General features: G+C 34.4%; 2 protein-coding genes across 36 annotated transcripts; one reads left to right on the forward strand and one right to left on the reverse strand.

Moving 5' to 3' along the window:
- The first annotated feature begins 5,469 nt into the window (after window positions 1-5,469).
- On the forward strand, window positions 5,470-12,099 carry LOC147400253 (patatin-like protein 1). Of its 35 annotated transcripts, none has more exons than XR_015179254.1 (10): window positions 8,191-8,643; window positions 8,826-8,949; window positions 9,492-9,528; window positions 9,615-9,686; window positions 9,818-9,850; window positions 9,926-10,023; window positions 10,129-10,693; window positions 10,988-11,208; window positions 11,465-11,658; window positions 11,740-11,876. XR_015179254.1 is itself a non-coding variant. In XM_086445869.1 (9 exons), the coding sequence occupies exons 1-8, from the start codon at window positions 8,597-8,599 to the stop codon at window positions 11,761-11,763; spliced, it is 501 nt and encodes a 166-aa protein (XP_086301995.1). In that variant the 5' UTR covers window positions 8,191-8,596; the 3' UTR covers window positions 11,764-11,765; window positions 11,921-12,059. The 35 variants fall into 35 exon arrangements, 10 of the variants coding, with proteins under 10 accessions (XP_086302000.1, XP_086301999.1, XP_086301997.1 ...); XR_015179255.1 differs by having other exon boundaries at window positions 11,593-11,658; XR_015179257.1 differs by having other exon boundaries at window positions 11,106-11,208.
- A 2,735-nt stretch (window positions 12,100-14,834) lies between these two features.
- Window positions 14,835-16,483, reverse strand: LOC147400254 (protein argonaute 16-like). The gene is made up of 4 exons (XM_086444546.1): window positions 16,220-16,483; window positions 16,012-16,128; window positions 15,825-15,932; window positions 14,835-15,702 (listed from the first exon to the last, which is right to left on the reverse strand). Exons 1-4 carry the CDS (start codon window positions 16,481-16,483, stop codon window positions 15,553-15,555), a joined length of 639 nt encoding a protein of 212 aa, XP_086300672.1. The 3' UTR covers window positions 14,835-15,552.
- Between the last annotated feature and the right edge of the window lie 5,822 nt (window positions 16,484-22,305).

A 22,305-nucleotide genomic window follows, 5' to 3' on the forward strand; every position in this document is an offset into this window, starting at 1 on the left:
TCTATTTCAATATCATCCCTAGCTAATAAAATGACATATCCAATAAGCCTATGATTTCCACGTAATTGTATCCACGTGAAGTGATGACATTGTCTTCATCCACTCTCCTTGCTAGTTCTTCCTAGTTGACATCCTATTCGATCAAAGTAAGAAGCCAATCTCTTTAGACATCTATAGTTGCGAAGTCTACCATTGCATCATTGTTCAAGAATCTATCCAACTTACTTTGCTTGATTTAAGGAAGCTCTGCAATGCGAAGTTGGATGTGCAATTATAAGTAAAGTAAGTAAGAACTTCCTCTAAATCCCATTCCTTCAGGTCTATGCATATTCGACAGTCTATCAAAAGTTTCGACAAGTATGGTAGGGGATGGATTTGCCTTGTTTTGAAGTTGTCTAGCCGCATTTAAAAAGAAACACGATAAGAATTCCCCTATCTCGAATGACACCATGCAGAACTCTGATAACACTACTAAACATAAGGTGAAGTCACAAACTCTCCTTTGAGACTCTGAGCTAAATCCCAAGGATTCTCATACACAAGGGTTCGATGATCTCTGAAAAGTCTGCTCATATTCATTGATCCACTGTCGATGATTCTGTCTGCTTTCTATACCTTAATCCCTAATCCTTTTACAAGTTTTTTTGTAAATTCGTTTTGTAGTGATGGCTTGATCATTCGTCCTTATGTGTCTATCTTGATAAAACCACAAAAATCTTCATGTATGGGCATAGCATGATCAATCCAAATCGAAATACGAGATGAGTAGGGTTCTAAAAAGTCATTATAGCTCGTAAAAGGTTCATGTCGACATTCACTTCCCTAAGAGAAAATGTGTTTTGAAGTTTGTATGTGCCAAAGTTGTACTTTTCCATGGCAATGAATGAGTCAAAGGCTCGATCGATGTAGAATCTCGTTAAATTGTGAGTCAATTGGAAGAAACATTGTTTTCTATTACATTTTGACAAAGTCTCATCCATTTTAATTGATTCATCCCTCAATATGATAGTTTGAAAAATTGATTCTGATCTAATAATCTCGAAATACTAAATCTATTGGATTAAAACTAGGCGATAGAAAATGTTGGGACTGTGTACCAAATTAAATTGAATTTGGGTCGATTCAACCCAATGGACTTGGATAATTTGTCTAGATTATTTTATCAAATATACTTTAAGTCCATTGGTCCAATGGACCGAGAAAACTAGACTCGATATAAAGTAAAGGATTTACTACATGATAATCAAAAGATAGACCCAACATCGGGGTTTGATTATAGATTGTGGATTTGGGGCACCATATCGGACAGACATGACTTAGATACTATGACCTTGAGAAACATTTGAGAAATGTTGAGGGAGTCTACAATAGTTTGCCAGTCTTTAGTTTTTTCCTCTTCGAGCTCTTTATCTTATTCCTTTCCAGGTCAGTTCATTCGAAAGAAAATTTCAAACACCAATAGACAGGTACCCATAATGTGATCAATGAATGCTCTAGAAAACCACAATAAGGGAAGTTTTCCACTTCTTTTATGATAGGGCTTCATCTTGATCAGATCTACAGGGTATCCTTGCCTTTTTTTTTTTGCATTTTCCTTGTCTTGTTTTGCTTTCTAATATTGAGCCAAATCTTCTTTAGTTGGTTTGTACCGAAAACTTTCTAGATAGTTGGTGTGACTTTGATACCTTGTTGTCTACGACCTAAGCCCATGTCAAGGAAAAACCTCATGTTCTTAGTGCCTTTAGAACTACTTCCCTGTGAGTGGTTGAGACCATCAACTATCCCCAAACCGAAATATTTGCACCTGATTTCTTTAACTTCTTAATCACAACGTCGTCTTCTTCAATGGTTTCCTTAATGGGATCTGTCATTTTCTTCCCTTGTTAAGGCTGTGGGATTGTCAACACTAAGTTCTGGTGGGGGTTTGAAGACTTTTCCCCCTCAAGTCATGTGTCTAACTTCATCACAAGAAAGGGAAAAATGTTCACTTTCTTCTGTCAATTAATAAGGGTCTTCATCTGTCAGAGAGAAGGGTTCTTTTAGGTTTATTTGGGCAAAAAGGAAGCTAGTGAATGCGGCGTTATCATAATGGGGTGGGGATAAACAATATGTTTCATCTGAAGTCAGGTCAAATGGTTCATAGTTGGTGGTATAGACATCATCAATGAAAGTAATTCCAACAAAAGGGTGACTAGGTGGTTTATAGTTGATTGGATAGATAAAAAGGACTAGGTTGAATGGTAATTGGGTATCAAACACCATGTTCAATGTCTGGGAGGTTGATAGGTAAGCAATGGGTTGGTAGTAACATTCGGTTGTGCAGGAGCTGAGATAGTGACTTTTTTTGCATCGATGAGGTTTTAGATAGCATGGTGAAGGTTGTGCAAGATCAGTGTGATGACCAAGATTTTGATAGAACTCACAGAATATGTTTGGATTGTGTGAAGCCGGTAGAGGTTTTCAAATCATTTTTGAAAATGTTGCAATAATTACATAATGCTCCAAGGTGGATATCAAGTACATCAATCTCCACCTTTGAAAGGGTGCTATTTTGGAGGGGCAAAATCAATCACATCTGGATTGTCAATATTGTATCAGTCAACACACATCTTAAGGCATAATCATGCCGTGTGGTGTTATTAAGATTTGATTTTATCTTATTGGGAAAGAATCCTAATAGGGAAAATGTTAATTTCCCACGGATAATTACTATAATCAGATAACTACTTTATTTAGATAAAGATAAATCAGGCATTTACAATCTAAGGAAGGTTATAGCTTCTTTTTGGGGTTAAGGTTTCCTTTTTATAAAAAAGGATAGAACCACGGTAAAAAGAGAAGGAATTGGAAGGAGGAAAAATCATGTAATATTAGAATAATATAGTGAAATGGCTTCCCAAACCTGTGAATGTAAGTAGCTTCGTCAAACCACATAAAATCTCATGTCTCTTTCTTTTTTCCCTTATTTTTCTTATTTTGGGGATTATTTTGTTTGATCTTTGATCCAACACAAGATCTCAAGGTTGGACCGTGGATTTTTGCATCCATGTCATGTTTAAACATTTGCTATCTATAAAGTAGTTATAATTGTGTTGGCTAGAATATTATAGTACTCATAATAATAGAATAGCGATCACTACGAAAACAATCGCTATTTTATCATATGTCACTATATTTTCTTTTTTTAAATAACAGTAAATACTTTAAACCACCCCCCCCCCCCCTTTTATAATTTATTTTTTTATTGAAATCACAAGCATTATTGTTATTATTGTTGCTATTATTATTATTATTATTATTATTATTATTATTATTATTATTATTTATTTTATGAAAAGACAAATTTCAAACATTAGAATGGCAAACATGGTAATTTCAAATATTAGCAGTCTAGTTTTGTTCCTATCCCTTTGTGCTTTTCTTCTTGTTCATATATCTTCCAAGAAATCAAGAGCTAAGCCTGTTCTCACCTAAGGAAAACAAGTACCCACCGACTTTGATCGGGTCGTTTGATGTATTCTTTATTGATAAGCCCAATTTCCATTATTGTTTTTTTTTTTTCTAATGATATAGATGTGCATGCATTGAAGTTGATCAGAACGTGGGATCCATTTTCAACACATATATGGTTGATATCTTATAGAGTCGTGCTGGGATGACACAAATGGAGACACAATGACATGTTGGCTTGCACATTATCATAGATGCTTTTCCACGGGATACGAGTAAAAGGCATTTATTATAATTTACGTACCACAACATTAATTGTGTCTCCATTTGTCATTCCAGCATTTTCCTGCTTCATATTAGTAAGAAAAAAAAAAAAGGCACGTGGTCCCCCCCCACTCAAGTGTGAAACAGAGTGAATTCTAAAATCACTCCATTATGACTCCTCTCATATTTGGTGGGAACACACGTGTTCGAAAAATAAGTTTTATGTAAAATTAAATATTTTTAATAATTATTTAAAAAAAATTTAAATTGTAAGTTTATAATCTAATTTTATATCATAGTGTATAATTTTATATATTACAAGGGCATTTTTGAAATTTAAAATATTAACTAGGCCCCACACTATTTTCTCTTCATTATATAATAAATTAAAAGAGTATTTTTGTAATTTTAAAAATTAACTTTGTAAGTTTATTCATTTTGATAAAAAATATTATCCAAATAAATGATAAGTTCAAATGTATTATGAGATCATTTTTGAAAGAAAATTTTAATGTCAACAACCCTCTTCTTAATTATTTCATTAAAAATAAGTTTACTCGTTAGAAAAAAAAAAACAGGTTAGATGGATCTAAGAACTATGTAGAGCCTGGACATGTGGGGGCATGTGGATAGTCACATATGTCTAAATGACACCTCAACCCTTAATAATTAATTATTTAGATTAGGTTTCAAATATTTGGATTAGTTAATGAAATAGAAAATTCATAAATAAATAAAAGACAATTTTTTTTTCATTAGATATGAGACTTTGAAAATGAATGGCAATTGAAATCCAAATTTAAAATTAAAATCCAATGGTTAAAAAGGTCTTTTTCAAAAATAAATTATAAAGTTCTTAAAATTTTATGCTTTACAATTTTGTGGCACCCGATCGTGTTTTTAAATGAATGCTACATGAACATGCAGTCCATGTAGATAGATGCTCTTTCAATCTATAAAACCCCATAATAATAATAATAAAACACGACGTTGGACTCTACTGTCCACTCTCTTTATCCCTAAATAACGAGGGGTTGAGATTTAATATTCCTAAAAATTTCAAGGACAACTTTTAACACATTATTTATCGTTCCCTTCCTTTTCAAGAATACCTTTCCAACTTTATTCTCTTCCTCTTCTACCTCCCTTTTCAAGAATTTTCCTCCAACGTTATTATCTTTCTTTTACTACCATTTTCTAATCATACTCCTTCAACTTTATTGTCTTTCCTTTTAGACCCTCTTAATCCTGGAGAGAATGCTTGTGATTATAATAAAAGTATATAACACAATAGTGAACCCAACTCTCTTTATCTTGTATATAAAAAGGGGTTGAGATTTAATTTTACTACAAATCTTAAGGATCACATTTAACTTTATTATTTTTCATTTTCATTTTTTTTTCAAGAACGCTCTTCCAACTTTATTCTCTTTCCTCTTCTACCTCTTTTTTCAAAAATACACCTCCAATTTTATTGCATGTCCTCTATACCCCTTTTAACCTTAGAAAGGATGTCCATCCCAGTAAGCATTGGAAAACTCTAGTATATTTATATACCGGCACAGTCATCCTCTTTGGGGTTGAGGAGGTAAAAGAGAAAAGAAAATAAAGTTGTAGGGGCTTGACCGGATCAATTATAAAGGACTCTTGAAAGAGTAAATGATTCAAACCATCAAAATATCATGATAATAGTTATCCCTACAATAAAACCTGGCCAATTTGATTGATCGTAAGAGAAAGAGCCGAGTTTATTATAAAATCACTACAGGAAAACTAGGCTACAGCGACTATTTTTAGAGACGGCCAAAATTTGGTCGTCGCTATCGAACTGTTTATTTTACAAAATCGAAGTCTCTGTCTCATCTCCCCCTCTTTTATCTCGTTTGAAACTCGAAGTCTCTCTCTCATTTCTGCCTCTTTCATCTCCGCCTCTTTCATCTCGTCTGAAACTCGAAGTTTCTCTTTCATCTCCGCCTCTTTCATCTCGTCTGAAACTCGAAGTCTCTCTCTCATCTCCGCTGAAACTCGAAGCCTATGCCTCGTACTTGAAGATCTCGTTTGAAACAGATCACAAGCTCGAAGATCTCAAGCCGCTGAAACTCGAACACTCTTTTTCCATTGATCTCAGTGATTTCTCTGCCTTTCATCTCATATTCGAAGATCTTGTTTGAAATTGATCTTCAAATTAGGGATTTATTCGGCATAGAGCCTCTCTGCCTCACTGTCGATCTCTCAAACGCGAGATCCGATCTGATCTCGGCCTCCCAAAAATTAAGGTATGTTTTCCTACATATTTTGTTAATTTTTCTGTCCAATCGATCCCTAAACCCTGGATTTTTCTTCATATTTTTTTGATATTTTGTTGATTTTGTTGTACAATCCTAATTTGTACAGCGTTGATTCAAATTTTGGTTCGATTTCAATCCAAAATCCCAATTTCGAAATTTTGGTTTGACTCAAATTCAGAAATTTTGATTCGATTTGTAATTACTCTGTTATACATATTCTACATTTGGAATAATATGTTGGATTTGAAAAGATTTCTATTCGTAAGAGTCAATTACTCAGGATTTCTTAATTTTATTTTTGAATTCTTACACCAATTTCATGAAAATAGATTAAAAAACATTCAGAACTATTGAAGATCTTTACCTTCTTCATCAGCAATAATAAAGCTTCTAGTTATCATTCATCGATCGTACTTCTCTCAACAATATGTTTGGGGTTGGGTATTTCTAATAGATGATTTAATCAATCATTTATGAATGTCAATGGATCAGTTCAGACCTGATATCTATTCAAATTTGATAATTGTGTTATGGATCGAGAATTTGAGTCTATTAGTGATTTGATTTGATAATTTGTCTGATTAGTCATGTTCTGCTACATTGGATGTCAATCCAATAAAATGTGAGAAATTATGCAAATTATATTATATGTTTTATTTAAGGATTAGGTTTAAATGAGAATTGAACCCAAATCTATAATATCATCACACATATATTTTACCAATTAAGATATTGAGTCCAGTTATTTATCTAGCTAAGTTACTTCAGCCAAATGTTCTATCCATAAAACGGCATTAGTATCAAAAGGGCAAGTTGTGAAGGTCAAGTCCCTATAGAGAGGGAAAGGTCTCCTAAGAAGATGCTGGATAATTTATGAATGTAAAATTAGCGTTTCACAATCCATTTTGCAGTCCTCACTGTCCCCAGTCCCACTCGCGGAGAAGAAGACGCTGTAGCATCCCATCCCATTATTGAACATTCCCAATCAACTTATTCATTAGTGGCACTTGACACCAGATTTTCAGGCACCCTTCTGTAATCGGTTTTTTTCTTCCCATGTCTACGTTTAACAGATTTTATAAGTTTGACATCATGGTTGAAAATAAAGTTCGGAACTGAAAATCAATTATTTGTTTTCCATAGTAATCTGACGTCCCCACACGATTTTTTAGAGTCTGCAGTGGATCTAATACCAATGTTTGCTGAGAAGTTTTATGAACCATCTTTAAATACTACCTCTGTTAATATTTGGAATGTGAATAAACTACTGATATGTTATTTAGATGTCATGTCATGTTGAACCTCTTTTAAGTGTGATGTTCATTTTGCTAACATGTTTGTGAGAAATATCAGAGTGTCTTACTGTGCTAATCAGGAAAAAAAAAGTGTCTAACTGTGACATAATCTTGTGATATCTTTTGTATCTGTTTTAGTGCACCTTGTCTCTTATTTACCTTTTATCTTTTTATATGTTCTTCACCATTGTGCTATTTGGGTGGTCAAGAAGCATTATGTAATAAATTGAGCATAGTAGAATGATGATATTGAGAAATGAATGCATTTTCGATCTCTTTTGGTTTCTCACTTTGTTGTTCTTTTGATAGTGAGCTAATCATGATCTTATTGAATTATGCAATTTGGGTACTTTTGAATGACATTCTGACTTTTTGATGGTTTTAGAGCTGAAATGCAACAATTTGTTGAATTATATTATGTGTTTGTTTCAACTCGGGAAGATTTTCGAGTGTGTGTCGTTCACTTTTTCATAATGTTTGATAGAATTTAATTGTTTGGTTAGATATGCAATGCATCTATTTTGCAATTTGTGAGTAAAAATGTGAATTTAGATGAGTCTGAATATCTATAAGATGTAGTTTGCTTTTGTGGGTTTATAGGTAAAGAGTAAGAAAGAGAGACAGAGAAGAAGAAAGCTCGATTGATTTGGCTGATGAACTCTTCATCAGCCACACCTCCAATTATTATTATTGTTTTTGACTGTCACCACTCCATTTATGATCTGCAGGTCCAAAACAATGATTACAAAAATAAAGTTCGTCGGGTAGAGGCTTTAGAGAGTCTATTTGAGAAGCATGAAGTTACCAAGTCTCCACTTATTGAGCAAAAGCTGAAAGTCTTATACTTGAAGAAGAAATTGAAAGGAATTGAACCAACATTTGTGAAGGTAAATGTGTTTGTTGTATGCATAGATGTATAGAAGTTCTACATGTAGGCTTATGTCTAATTATTATTATGGTAAATTACATAGTGTCTGATCCAACTCTTACTTGTTGGATCCATCATGTGTATGTGTTTCTTACCACCCAAAAATTCACGGCATAAACAAAATATCATACCACCCAAGGTTTTAAGGCTCAAAACTGACTTGATAGGGGTTCTAAGCGGATATACGTTCACTTGAACTTAGTCAAGTAACTATCAATTTTTTTAGTATGAAATTCTTTATTTTAATCAAGTTTATGGTTCTCAATAAAATTTAGGCCAGCTTACCTTTGTATGATTGACTTGAGATTTGACAAACTTGAGTGGACTTGATAAGGGCTTTGAGTATTCAACTAGTTTCCAAGTGATGATTCATGAAGAAACTATTCCCAGGTGGCTCTCTCCTTAACAATAATAGAAGGTACAAGCTTATCTAGTCCTTAGTGAACTGTGACGGATGCAAGTATCTCATCCTTATGTAATTAAAATGTAGCATTTCTTTTTGTTTACAAGTATGGGATGGAAATTTTTTGTCAATTTATTACACTGCAGTGGTTGCTCTAGTTGCAGCTAAATGTGTGTTTTTCTTTCCTATGTGAGAAGGCTTCTCACACCTCCTGGAACTCCTCTTTTTTCTTCACTGGATGCAAGTGAGTCACAGCCAACTGTATCTGCTCCAAGAAGCAATTCCCATGTTAGATCGGTTTCTACCACTAACCCTTCTAGGGTATGTTTTCACATTTTTAATTTAATTCATTACATCCCATTTCTATTCAAAAGTTATATACTTCCAAGTTCACAAGATCATGTTCCCGGTACATATAAAGTGCATGGGGAATACTCACATACACACATAACAGGAAAAAAAAAATGCTCACTGTTGTACACATTGCACATGTCTGGTGGGCTTAAATCCCCCCAAAATGGTGGCTTACACTAAAAGCTCCTGGCTGAAGATCTGATTTGAACAGTCCAATCTATTGTTCTATTTTAGACATGTAGAAAAGAATTTCGCAAATGGCTTACAAGATAATATATAGATCAAAAGGTTGTTGCTTTTGAGATTAATTGCAACTAAATCCATTTCATCTGTTTCTGTTTATGTAGGAGACAGTCTAATCATAATTGCTGCTATAATGCTCCTCTTGGCATTTCTTGGATTTTGTAAGCAAATTAATCCTCAATATTACTTTCTTGAAGTTTTGGGTCACTTCATCTATTGATGATTTGCTCAAATTTTATGATTGTTATGGTGTTTATTTTCTGCAATGTTTTCTGTTCTCGGAATGCAATTTCTTGTATACATGTGAGTCACATGACATTAATAAACCTATTTCTTTTCACTATGTTTTTTACCCCCTCATCAAGTGTTTATATGTTGAATGGCTGCAGCTTGGTGGTCATTGGGTGGATTCTTGTTACGGGCACATTTATCTTGTGTGGAGGTTTTCTCCTTCTCCATAAGTAAGTTCTATCAAAGGCTTATGTTAACTTAGGCATGTTGATATAATTTTCTTGGTGGTTAGTTTACTTTGTTTGTTGGGATCCAACCAAATTAATTATAACCACATGGGCTTCTTCTACGCGTTAAAAAGTATTCCCTCAAAGCCAATCATATCAGACTACAGGCAAGTCAAAGTCAACAAATTAATAAAATAAGAGAATCCCCTTAGCATCAATGGCAACTTCTGCTCCATCTGCAGCTGCTGGTAGGATTATTTCAGTTTTGAGCATCGATGGAGGCGGCATAAAAGGGATAATTCCAGGAACCATCCTTGCCTCCCTCGAATACAAACTTCAGGTACACAAAAACTTGTTAATTAATCTCCTCACCTGAAATTTAAATTTTTCATACATTTAAGTGATGTAGTGATTGATAAGGCTAGCATGATTTTTTGGGTTATAGGAAATCGATGGACCAGAAGTGAGGATTGCAGGCTACTTTGACATGATCACGGGAACTAGTTGTGTTAGGAATGTATCTAAATTATGGCACATATAATACACGAGGGATTATCCAAACCATCCATTCTATTGATCAAATGAAATTAATTTAATTAACATTTTGTGATTGATGATTGATTTGATTGGCTGTTTCCTTGAAACAGAGGTGGTTTGTTTAATTGGGCAAAGGGTTTGTTCAATGTGGCCACAGGGCCCAAATATGATGGGAAGTACTAGCGAACCTTGACTAAAGATCTGCTAGGTGACAAAACCATCAGCCAAACACTCACAAATGTTCTCATCCCAGCTTTTGACATCAAGCTCCTTCAGCCCACCATCTTTACAACCATAGAGGTAATAATTAATTTCTCTATCAATTTCAATTTCCAGTCCAACTATCGGACATCTGCCTCAGCACTTCAGCAGCTCCTACATTTCTCCCTGCACATTATTTCGAAACCAAAGACTCCACTGGAAAAACTTGAGCTTTCGATCTCATTGATGGTGGTGTTGCCGCAAATAATCCGGTATGTTTCACATAATTTGAACCCCCCACAACCACATACGCACAAAAAAAAAAAAACCATAGTAGCATTTTTAGTGTCACAATGACAGTGTACACTAGTACACAATGCGAGCGTTAGAAATTTATAAGGGAATGTTGTAATGAAACTTCCATGTTGAACTTCCATTGATTTGGATTTTCTAAAAGGTAAAACAAATTCCATAGATTTTCGACATAAAATGTTGTACTTCTTGGTACATTAAATGGTTGATTTCAATATCTGAAGTGAGCTTATGTAATGTAACTGACTCTGCAGACACTACTTGCAATGAATCACATTGCCAAAGAAATCTTGAAACTGAACCCAAATTTCTCAATTTTCAAGCCAATGGATTGCACTAGTTTCCTAATACTTTCCATTGGGACCGGGACAGCTAAGCGTGAGGAGAGATACAGTGCAGCTAAGGCCGCTAAGTGGGGCATGCTTCTGTTCTGTTCCAAGCCAATCAATCCAAGAAGAACTATCTTCGAATTCAGGTACCCAGCCATATTATATCAGTAAAATTGATTAATTGTAACAATGTTGGATCCCAAATGGGTGAGACTGCACTAAATGGGGCTTGCTATTGTGGTGTTCTGTTCCATATTCTTATTATTACTAAAGCAGTTTTAAAGTTACCTCGTCTTCAGGTGTGGTGCTTGTTAATTACATTTGTTTATCTTGCATGCATACATGATGGTGAATTGTGCTTATTATTTCTTTTTATGGGTGCTGCTATATGTCTGAATCTAGTAATGCAGCATGTTGACCACTTGGCTGGGGACTTGATAGATCTAGTGGTATCTTATTGATCCATGCCTGCATGAAAATTTCATTTATCAAAGCCTGAAAGCTCATTTCTTTTAGTAATTTTGGTGCAGATGGGGAAAGATGTCGTGACATTTTTGTCATGGGCAGCAGAACCAGAAATGGAAGAAAGAAAACCGGTAAATAGGCATACTTAAGTGCATTTCTATTATTCTAAGAAGAAAGAAAACTGGTAAATAGGCATTTTTGTGTGTTTGCAGGTGCAGGTGTTACAACCCCTATAATGGTTCCCATACCAAACTGTCTTTTTCTTCGTTCTTTTACAAGTTTATAGTGAACTGTCAAGTTGTTATTCAATTCTTAATACTATATCAGACCATTTTTACTGATCCACACATTCACCATTATCTTTCTCTCTATTACTTCTTCTTTTCTTTATAGGTTTCTTTCTATTACTTGTTGACACAATCATCTTAATCCGATTCATGACGTTAACTACGTGGATGGCTCGAAAGCATCTGATCGAGATAGCTAGATATCTAGACTTGGTTGAAGAAAAGCACCAAGCAAAAATTTATAGTATGGGATCATCAAGGCTGGAATTAAGAGAATGCGCCATATGTTTATTGAAAATTGAGGAAGGAGAAGAGATCAGGGAGTCGAAATGCAGTCACTTGTTTCACAAAGACTGCATTGACAGGTGGCCACAGTATGATTGTGCCACGTGTCCATTGTGTAGGAGGCCGACGTTAGATGAAGATATGGTGATCTAGCACAGTTCAATGCAAAGTTTGCTAGAAAATAATGGCGATGGAGAGTTGGGTTTGTTCCTTACGTATTTGCATTACATCACACTTCAGTATTTGTAAGATATTTTGTTTTAATTACTCAATGTCCATTAATTTTTGTAACTTAAAAGTAAAATCAGTAGCTCGTCAAGCATGTCTGGTGAGAATTGTATCACAGTTCAGTAATAGGTAACAATTTCAAAATATATTCAGCAATGTTGATGTCTGGGGTCAAGGTCATCAATTTCGAAACATACGGGTATCTCCAATATTCAGCAATACATGAGGGGGACTGGTGTAAAATTAAATTTTTTGTTTTCAAAAGCCTTTACAGCGACGGCCAAAACCGTAGCTATAGATCATTTTTTTTTTTAAATCCCTATAGCGACGGCCAATATCGGCTGTCGCTATAAGTCATGCACCTAACGTCGTTTTAGTGCAAAACCGTCGGTATAAGATACAGCGATGGCACTATTAGCGACGACTACCGACGGCCTTCTAGATGCCTTTTGCGACGGTAAATGTCTCTATACCGACGGTCACGGCCGTCGCTATAGCCTTATTTTACTGTAGTGAATCCGATCAAACCCATCAGCAGTAGGTCTTTGTTGTACTTTGCCGAGGCCATTTTGATTGATTATTAGAGCTAGAGCCTAAAGAAGAAACACTAATGATGGAATGATTGAATTCATTCAATTGATACAGTTATGATTTGATTGGCAGATATACCTTTTTATCATATTATATAATTTATTTATGATTGTAGATGTAGCACGTGTTGAGTCAACTTGAAACTTGACTGACTCGACTCGTTTTGATGGAATTTTGAGGTGACTTGCTATAAAAACACTAAAAAGGTTGATTCATCAAGTCGACTAAGAAACTCACCGAGTCTCACTAGAAAATCGGTCAAAGTCATGAATGAAATCTGTATATTTTATTTTTAAATAAAAAATCATATAATTTTAAATATATATTTCATTGACTCGGCCATGTCAATTTGTGAGTCTTTAAGTTGATTCAACAAGATGTGCAGGATTTAAAGTTCTGTACCAATTTATTGGAACAAAAAAATATATCCACCTTCAAATATCTCAAAATATTTAGGTCATGACGTTCTCAATTTTCCTCTAGATTAAGGCATTTCTCTGGAGATAGAGATGTTAAACCTTAACAAATTAAAACTTGAAAGAATGAATATTTATTTGTGATTTTTTTTATTTTTTAATTGTTTAAGTCTAATAGGCAGGAATAAAAAATTAGGATGACAAAAAGGGCAATTTCAAAGATATGAGAATCCCTACTTTCTTCTCATCCAACTTTGCTCTCGTCTGTTTGTGCTTTTCTCCTTGTTTTTGCATGTTACAAGAAAGCAACAGCTAAGTTTGTTCTGTCAAAGAAATTCATACATTGACTTTGACTAAATCGTTTTGATGTGTTTCTCTACGGATCGTCTCTCCATTCAATCACCAGAATTTCCATCGATTTTTTTGTTTTTTTGTTTTTTTAATTTTCTAATGAGACATTCAGACTTTGACCAAAACGACTCTAATTATATTCAATTTAAATATAAATGTGGGGGCATTTGTGGGAATCTAAATTAGGCATGAATCACTTCTACTCCACCTACTCTCATTATAATTGTAAAGATGACCCTGTTTATATGAAGTGTTGTTAGGATTTTAGGGAGTCTACCTATTAAATACAATGGAGATCCAAACTTAGATGGATCATCGGGTATCGACAAGTCCAAACATGTGCTGCGTCGACGCTATTAGAGCTGTCACGGTTCTTTCCATGCTTTAAACCCTAAGGTTTTCGATAGAAACCTAGACAACTGCCGAACTTAAAGAGGAGAGGAATTATAAAGAATATCTGATTTTTTCTGTTGTTATTGTTGTATTTCATGTACTTATCATTATTTATTTATAGGGATAAATAGGTAAAGAAATTGCAATCGCCTAATACAATAAGGACTCTAACTCCTAGAAGAGTCCTACACTATGTGAAAAAAACTTATATTTGACGGTCTTAGCCCGTCAAATTTTGAGAAATTTGACGGACCCTCCCGTCAAATATTCTCTTGTAGAATTTTTTTTTTTTTGACGGCCCTAGTCTATCAAATATTCTCTTGAAGAATGGGCTTCAAAAAAAAAATTAATCTATAGAATATGACCGTCGAATTGGAGGTTTAACAAACAATAAGACGGTCCTCTAATTCACCAATCACAATAAATAAAATAATAATAAATAAAATAATAATAATAATAACAAACAAAACAAATATCATAAAACAAACTCTAAATTAAACTAAATAACTCAAAATTCATATTATATATTGAAATTTCATTACTAAACAAGCTCTAATTGAAGCAATTGAGCAGTTACAAATGAAATTACGTCATATAATTATTTAGAAATAAAACACGATTAAAAGCAAATGGTCTTGATGCCCATGATCTCTTCTGGCTCTCTCCGCCTCTCATTTTTCTCAAGATTTGGATTTTCCCCACATTGTTACTGTTCTGAAAGAAATCCTAATAGTGCTCTCGTACCTACACGGAAAAGGTTTGGTATATCAAGATATCAACCCAATGTAATAGAAGAACATAGCTAGATTTTATTCACAAATGTTAAAAAATAAGAAATATGCTACCAAAATTACTAGAACATGGTTCTATGTTGGGAGTGGCCTAAAGTGCTACAATGGATCTATATTGGGAGTGTGAGAATCATCAAAATGTAGAAATTGAACTATACTAACCTGATCATTAATTTTCGTAGGGGAGATGCACTGTGTGAAGATTCCCATTTCATGAAGTTTCTTCTTCTTCCAAGGTCCTAGATAGTGGGAAAATACAATTTTTTTTTACAAATGGACTGAAAAGAAAAGAAACAAATCTTGGAAAATAAGTTAAAATTCTACTGTATATATCACAATTTTTCTGCTCCGGCAAAACACAAAGTAGAAATTCATGAGGACTAGGGAGCTTTATTTGGATCTGTTCGAACATCTTTTCAACTCTTACAACTGCACTGGATCTCCTCTACTGGGGAACTTCCTCAATCAATGAATCTGGACGGTTAATATGCTGCAGAGAAATGATGCATACATAATATATAAGTCGATGAAACTAAGAATGCAACGCAACATACACAACATAAAAATGATTTAACCCACAATTCCTTTATTTCTTCCACAGTTAATTAGCTCCCGAGAAAGATGACTGGTCTCACAACGCGTAGAGAAGTTGACAATTGCCCACCGTTTGATTTCAATTGGTGTCAGTAGTTTCTGCAAGAGAGAAAAAACTTGAGTTCAATCATATAATCAAAGAACACAACACACTTGAGGAGAAAAAAATGAATTGCCTTGTTATTGAAGTTCCATCGCCCATTGCGAGGGATGCAATCTTCACTATTGCCCACTTTCAACTACAATTAAGGAGGCAAAACTCAAAAATGAGGGCATTGGATGTCACTTAAAAAAGTGAAAGAAAACACCAAATCACCATAAATGAAGGGGAGGAGTCATGAGAAAGAAAACATAAATTCACCGTTGGAGCATTCAGAACTCGTCCATCAACTTGAGTCAGTTGTTTGTCAGTGGAAATATTGCAAGAAGAAAGGATTGGGTCTTCATCATAACAGTAGTTCCTCATAGCCTGCAAATTTGAGCAAGTACATAATAAAGGCTTCAAAGTAAAACGGAAAATAAATCAAAGTAAGCACAAAGACACCCACATCTGTCATGGTCCGTATACGCTCTTGAGGCTTTTGCCTCGACTTTTCCACTGAGGAAGATCTCTGCATAGAGGATAACGCCTTTGTATAGCGTTGCAGAGAAACCAACAAACAGAACTGTAACACAAAAAATAGAAAGAATAGGGATTATTAAAAAAAAAAGAGTCAAAGATATGTCATGGACACAAAGCTCAAGCATTTTACTGACCTCCAATGGAAGATAATTGGGTCTCTTTGGTTTCCCAACATCAAGACATGGCATGCATGCAGAAGTTGTCAATTCTATCTTACAGTGTTGAGAAAAATAATCATAAACGGTAATTTCAACAGCTTGGCCTTCATCATTGCCACCATCTCCACGTTTTACTTTCAATGGGAAACTATAACCAAATATGCAACCAAATTTGGATTTAGTCAATAATGCATAATCCTTCTCCTGTACCAAATCAACACAAGTCACCAAATGCTTCATCTCTGAACATATAAATAGTTAACTTTAAAAAATTAGGATAGTCCAAGTGGCTGGAATTTACAGCATAAATAATTTAAGAATAGAACTCCTAGAACTTCTAATTTTAGAATAAGACTCCTAGTTTAACTCAACTACACACACAAACAAAGATGGAAATACAGCAATAAAAATCCAACTAAATCAGGCATTCACTTGATGTGTAGGATTTTAGTATGCAAATAGAAACCATGTCCCATCACCTTACATCCATACTATACAGATGAAGCCTATGGGAGTTGAAACAAGATCTGCATTCCAAATCCTTCTTATAGCTACCTACCACTAACCTGCTTGCATACCAAAAAACCTTGTTCCCATTTATCTCTACTGACATACATACAGGTTGGTGTCAGACCTATGATTTTGGTTGGAAGCCCATGGCTGCAATCCAATACCAATCAAGAGCTTGCCTGCAAATAGTCAAGGATTGCCCTTGTGAAATGAGAAAAAGATGAAACAATCAGTTTGGTAATTGCCAGTTTTGTAAAATATTATGCAAATACCTTGGCTACCGTTGTAAGGGCAGGCCTATATTGTAGAGTGACAGGATGTCTCTAGCCAATTTCCTAATGTAAAACTAAGATATTTGATTCTGTACAAAATAGTATTGGCACTCACTTTGCAAATATATATGCATGCCCAAAACAATATAACAATAAGAAGACATCCAGTCCTTTCCAGCACTTAAATCTGATTATTAGTAATCGAAAAAATCTAACTGCACGAACTTGAGTGTCATAGTCAAACAATGTGGAAATGGAGAGCAAGCAAACTACCCAGGTTTGTGGGATGTCATGTTAATACAGGAAGTATCCATTCAAAGAGTAAACATCATTGATAAATGTTGTTGATGTCAAGAAATACCGATCCTGAATGCATTAGTACATATACGACTTCATATTTCAAATGAATAGGTCAAATATTAGTTCTAGAGCACCCCTCCAAAGTGCAATGGAGGTCGCTAACGTAGGCCATGGACCTTCTTGATCGTCCATTGATCTTGTCCATGTAAGTATGTTTTAAACCTTCCCTTCAATACTTTTTTTATACATCAGAACTTTCTTCACCTTTCTTATAGGTTTTCGATATTAGACCAAAAACTAAAGCACCTACAACCTTGAGCTACACCCACTTCGCACAAGTGTAGGATAAAAAATGAGAGTTGCTATTTGCACCCCAAAATAAGAGATGATTTGGGATCCATGGAAACAAGAAAACAAAAATCTAAGAATCACATAATCCTGACTGTTGAAACACAAAATCTAATGGTAAGGATATATCTTAGAGCACAAAATTAAAAGAACTCTAAAATATCAAAAAGATACTTTTTTATTATGGATAAATGTAGAATTTTGTGCCCTTCCATTTTCGAAGTCTTTCATCAGTAAATTCTTTTATTGTATTTTAAACCTGAATGATTGAGGTATTATTTGGGCCATTGTGACAGTATATACAGGATCCAAATTTTTGAGTTTAGTGGCAATCCGTTTTCTAAGTCTCTAATTTGGCATAATTTTTTTTAATAATGTTTTTAACTAATCTAAAACGTGAATCATACAAAACTGAGATTTGAAATAAGAAAATCCTACAAAACCTAAATTTCAACTATTTTTCTACTAAAATTCAATGAAACTCAATCCAATTTATACGATACAAACCCTAGAAGACATGAATCAAATAGGAAAAAAGAGATTTCGAACATACCTTGAGGATTAGATGTGAAATTCAATTTTTCCAGACAAATCGTCATGAATCTACCATACCCGATCTCAAATGATGTGAAATTCAAGCTTTTAGATCCTTGATTAGCAGAGAATCCAAGAACATAGAGATTTCTATAAAGAAATTCAAAGAGAAGTTAGTGATGGAGGAGTATCCGGATCAACTAAAAAGAAATTTGACTTAGTCTGAAATGGAGATAGAGATTTCTTCGCGCGGCTACGATTGAAATCTATTCGATTTCGAGATGTGCAATCAAAAGCAATGCAACGTCGTCAACAATGGAGACAAAGAGTTCTTCACAAAGTTTCCATCCGGAAAAATCGTGCTTCACCTTCGATGGTGAGATCGATCGATTGAGAGAGAAAGAGAGAGAGAGAGAGAGAGAGATCGACTGTGAGAGAGAGGCAGAGAGAAAGAGAAATAGTGAGAGAGGCAAAGAGTGAGACTGATTGACCCAAAAATGTGGTCCACAGGCCGCGGAGTTTTAGGTTTAAAATTCAACAGGCCGGGCCTAACAAATTTTTTTAGACAAATTTGAGATTTTCACGTAGTGCTAGTCCGTGACATAATGAGTTGGGTCAACATAAACGCCTAAATAACCAACATCTGCTACTCTTCCATGGTAAGACTCAACAATCATCTCCTCATCTCCAGTTATACAAGTATTTTCTTCTTACAAGGGAATAAAGTGTGCGACCAACGAGAGTTAATCTTTCGAAAAGAGCATTATGCTAAATTTCTATCTAAATAACAAAACACATCTCATTTCCTATAACTCACATATGCCCCAAATTTATTTGGCCACATTGGATTGAGCATTTCCCAAACCCTTATGAGCCTAAGCTCAGAACAATGTTCAATTTTGTATGCAATGCACAAGCTTTCTTTCCAAAAATAAAATAACTTGTAAATCTATACATTTAGTTGAATATACAATAACATAGAAAAAGAAAAATATTTTAAAAGTAGAAATATCAATGTTGACATGAACTCTAGTCATTGTAATCTATCATTATAATATGAGGCCAAATAATCTTCCTCAAGTCCTCATGTTACTTAATTTTGGTTAAGTTACTTTTCCAATCATGTTCCATTAGACCTTATCAATCCTAATCATAGGTAACATACTAAAGTCAGTAAACATTAATCTCTAATAGTCATTAAGGGCACATTAATCACCTAATTATTCAATCTACTTACATAGTAAGGAAACATGGAATCATTTACTTATTGATATAGGAAAAAAATAAGTCAAAAAATAAATAGCACATATAGTATGACTTATATGTTATGGTGGAACTTCTTAAAAGTTCGTCAACCTCGACACCATTCGAATCTGAGTCTAGTCGCACTATAAGCGCCTAACCTGAACTTTCCATTCCAATTGCTTACTAAAACATTTAATTAAAGTTCACATCCAGTTTCCCCAGACTATACGTTTCTATAAGTGTATGAATCATGTTTGATTCCTATGAATCTCATCTTGACAATATTCGAGGTAATAACAATATAATTATCAAGCTCGCAATCATTACGCCTTGTAAATTGGTTCAACCCTTAGGGTTTAATTGTCTAAACAATGTCTTCCTACTCGTAGTCTATACGCCATGACGGTCATTGTGTAAGTAAATGACCTTAATTTGATGACGAAAAACAAGTTCATGTTCAAAAGTATAATTAAAAAATGTGTGGGCATAAGATAATCCATAAAAGTACAATATAATGATGAAATAATCAAATGAAATAAATAAATATCTATTTAAAAAAATGTAAGAGTGATAATAAATCTAGAAGTCTACTACAAACACAAATCAATGCCTATGAAGTCTCAAACTCATAACATGAGTATGATAAATGTCTCGGGGAATAAGTTTAATTAGAGGATCTACTACCATCTGACCTGTAAAAATATATGATAGGACTATCTCCTTTTGCACAACCATATCTCAAATGTAATGGTAATGAATGTCAATATTTTTTAATTTTCCATAGTATTTAGGATCTTTTGCATATACTAGTTCTGACATGCTATTACAATTCAATGATACATGATGTCTGGCACTATGTACTATATTAAGTCGAATAAAGAACCTTCTCAACCACATAACTTCTTAAACCATAGTACAATATGTTATATATTTTGACTCCATCGTGGATAAATAAATACAAGATTATTTCTTGCTAGACCAAGAAACAACACCACCTTCAAGCAAGAATTCATAACCTCATGTGGACCTACGCTAATCTAGATCACTAGTCCAATCGGCATCACTATAGTCCTGTAATTACAAATCTATTCCCTGATAACATAATGTATAATCTACAGTCCAACGTAAGTATCAAAATATCCTCTTTATTACCTTTCAATGAGCAATTCCTGGATTACTTTGATAATGACTGGTCAATCTTACTGCAAAGCAAATATCTGATCGAGTACACATCATACATGCATTAAACTTTCAGTTGCATTTGCATAAGGCACTTGTGCATCTTTTCTTTTTCTACATCCATCATAGGATAAAGACAAAAATGTCAGGAATGTCCTTTCTGGACTGGATGTTTAGGGGCTTACAATTTTACATACGAAAATGTTCGAGCACATTTTTAATGTAAGTCTCTTGAGACAAACAAAGAAGTCTCTTAGAGCAATCATGAGTGATCTTAATTCCAAGTACACAATTTGCTTCACCCATAGCCTTTAGTTCAAAATTTGAGGATAACCACTTATGAGTAGTGACAATTAACTCTATATCATTTCCAGCAAATAAAATGTCATCAACATACAAAACAACATTAAAAAACTCTTTTCACTCCATTTAACGTACACACAATGGTCATCTTCCATCATCGTAAACCCATTTGAAGTAATAGCTGAATGAAATCGAAAGTATCATTGCCTGTATGATTACGTCAAATCATAGATGAATTTTTTAAGCATGCTGACTTTGCATTCATGTTCTTTTACTTTGAAACCTATTGGTTGATCCATATAGATCTCCTCATCCAAATCTCCATTGAGAAATGTCATCCTAATGTCCATCTAGAAGAGTTCTAAGTTTAAATGTGAGATAATGGCTAAAATGAGGTAAACAAAGGTGAGCCTCACTACTAGTGAGAAAGTCTCATCATAGTTAATACCAGCCTTTCGTTTCCAATAGACAAATGAGTATATCATTTCGCAATCAGACAAGCTTTATATTAATCGATAGTTCTACCAGCCATTCGTTTGACTTTTAAAATCTATTTGTTTCCAACAGTGTTACGTCTAGGAGAAAGATTAACTAATTTACAAACTTGGTCCTTCATCATAGAACTAATTTTTTCTTGCATATCAGTCATCCATTCTTTAAAAGTAGATGATACCAATGTCTCCCAATAATTCATAGGTTTGTCATCATCAATTAAGGTAGACATGAATTATTCCCCTTCAATCTCAAATCGGCGATGGGGTATTGTTCCACGTTTACTCCTATGAAGTTCAAGATCATCATCAATAAAATCTAATAGTACACTCCTACGATCCTCAATGATCATCGGATCATCAGAAGGTTTAGTTACCCCACCCTCGTTAAGAATAGGTGGAGGTTCCTCTTTTAATTTTGGATTTGGTTCTATTATCTAGGGGTGCAAGTTAATTCGGTTCAAACCGAGAACCGAACCAAACCATGAATTTTGAGTTCGTTTGATTCGATTTATACTAAGTAATGGTTCGATTTCGGGTTTAAAAAATGAAGAATTGATAGGTTCGATTTAGTTCTCGATTCAAACTTGATAAATAATCGAACCAATATATTATTTAAAATAAAATATAATTTTTTTTCAAAATCCTAAAGAATAAGGTGTCTTATTCTCTTTCCTTATTTATCTTTCCCTCCTCTACTATCTCTCTCTCTCGTCTCTTGCGGCTGCGGGATGCGGGTTGCTCTCAACTCCGATGATCGGGTTCATCTCTCTCTCTCTCTCTCTCTCTATCTATCTCTCTTTCTCTCTCTCTTTCCTCTTGCAACTTGCAAGGTATGCGACTGCCTCTCAACTTCGATAGTCGAGGTCATCTTTCTTTT

This window comes from Akebia trifoliata, chromosome 6 (assembly GCF_017979445.1).
Source record: "Akebia trifoliata isolate Shusen 1 chromosome 6, ASM1797944v1, whole genome shotgun sequence".
Taxonomy (NCBI): domain Eukaryota; kingdom Viridiplantae; phylum Streptophyta; class Magnoliopsida; order Ranunculales; family Lardizabalaceae; genus Akebia; species Akebia trifoliata.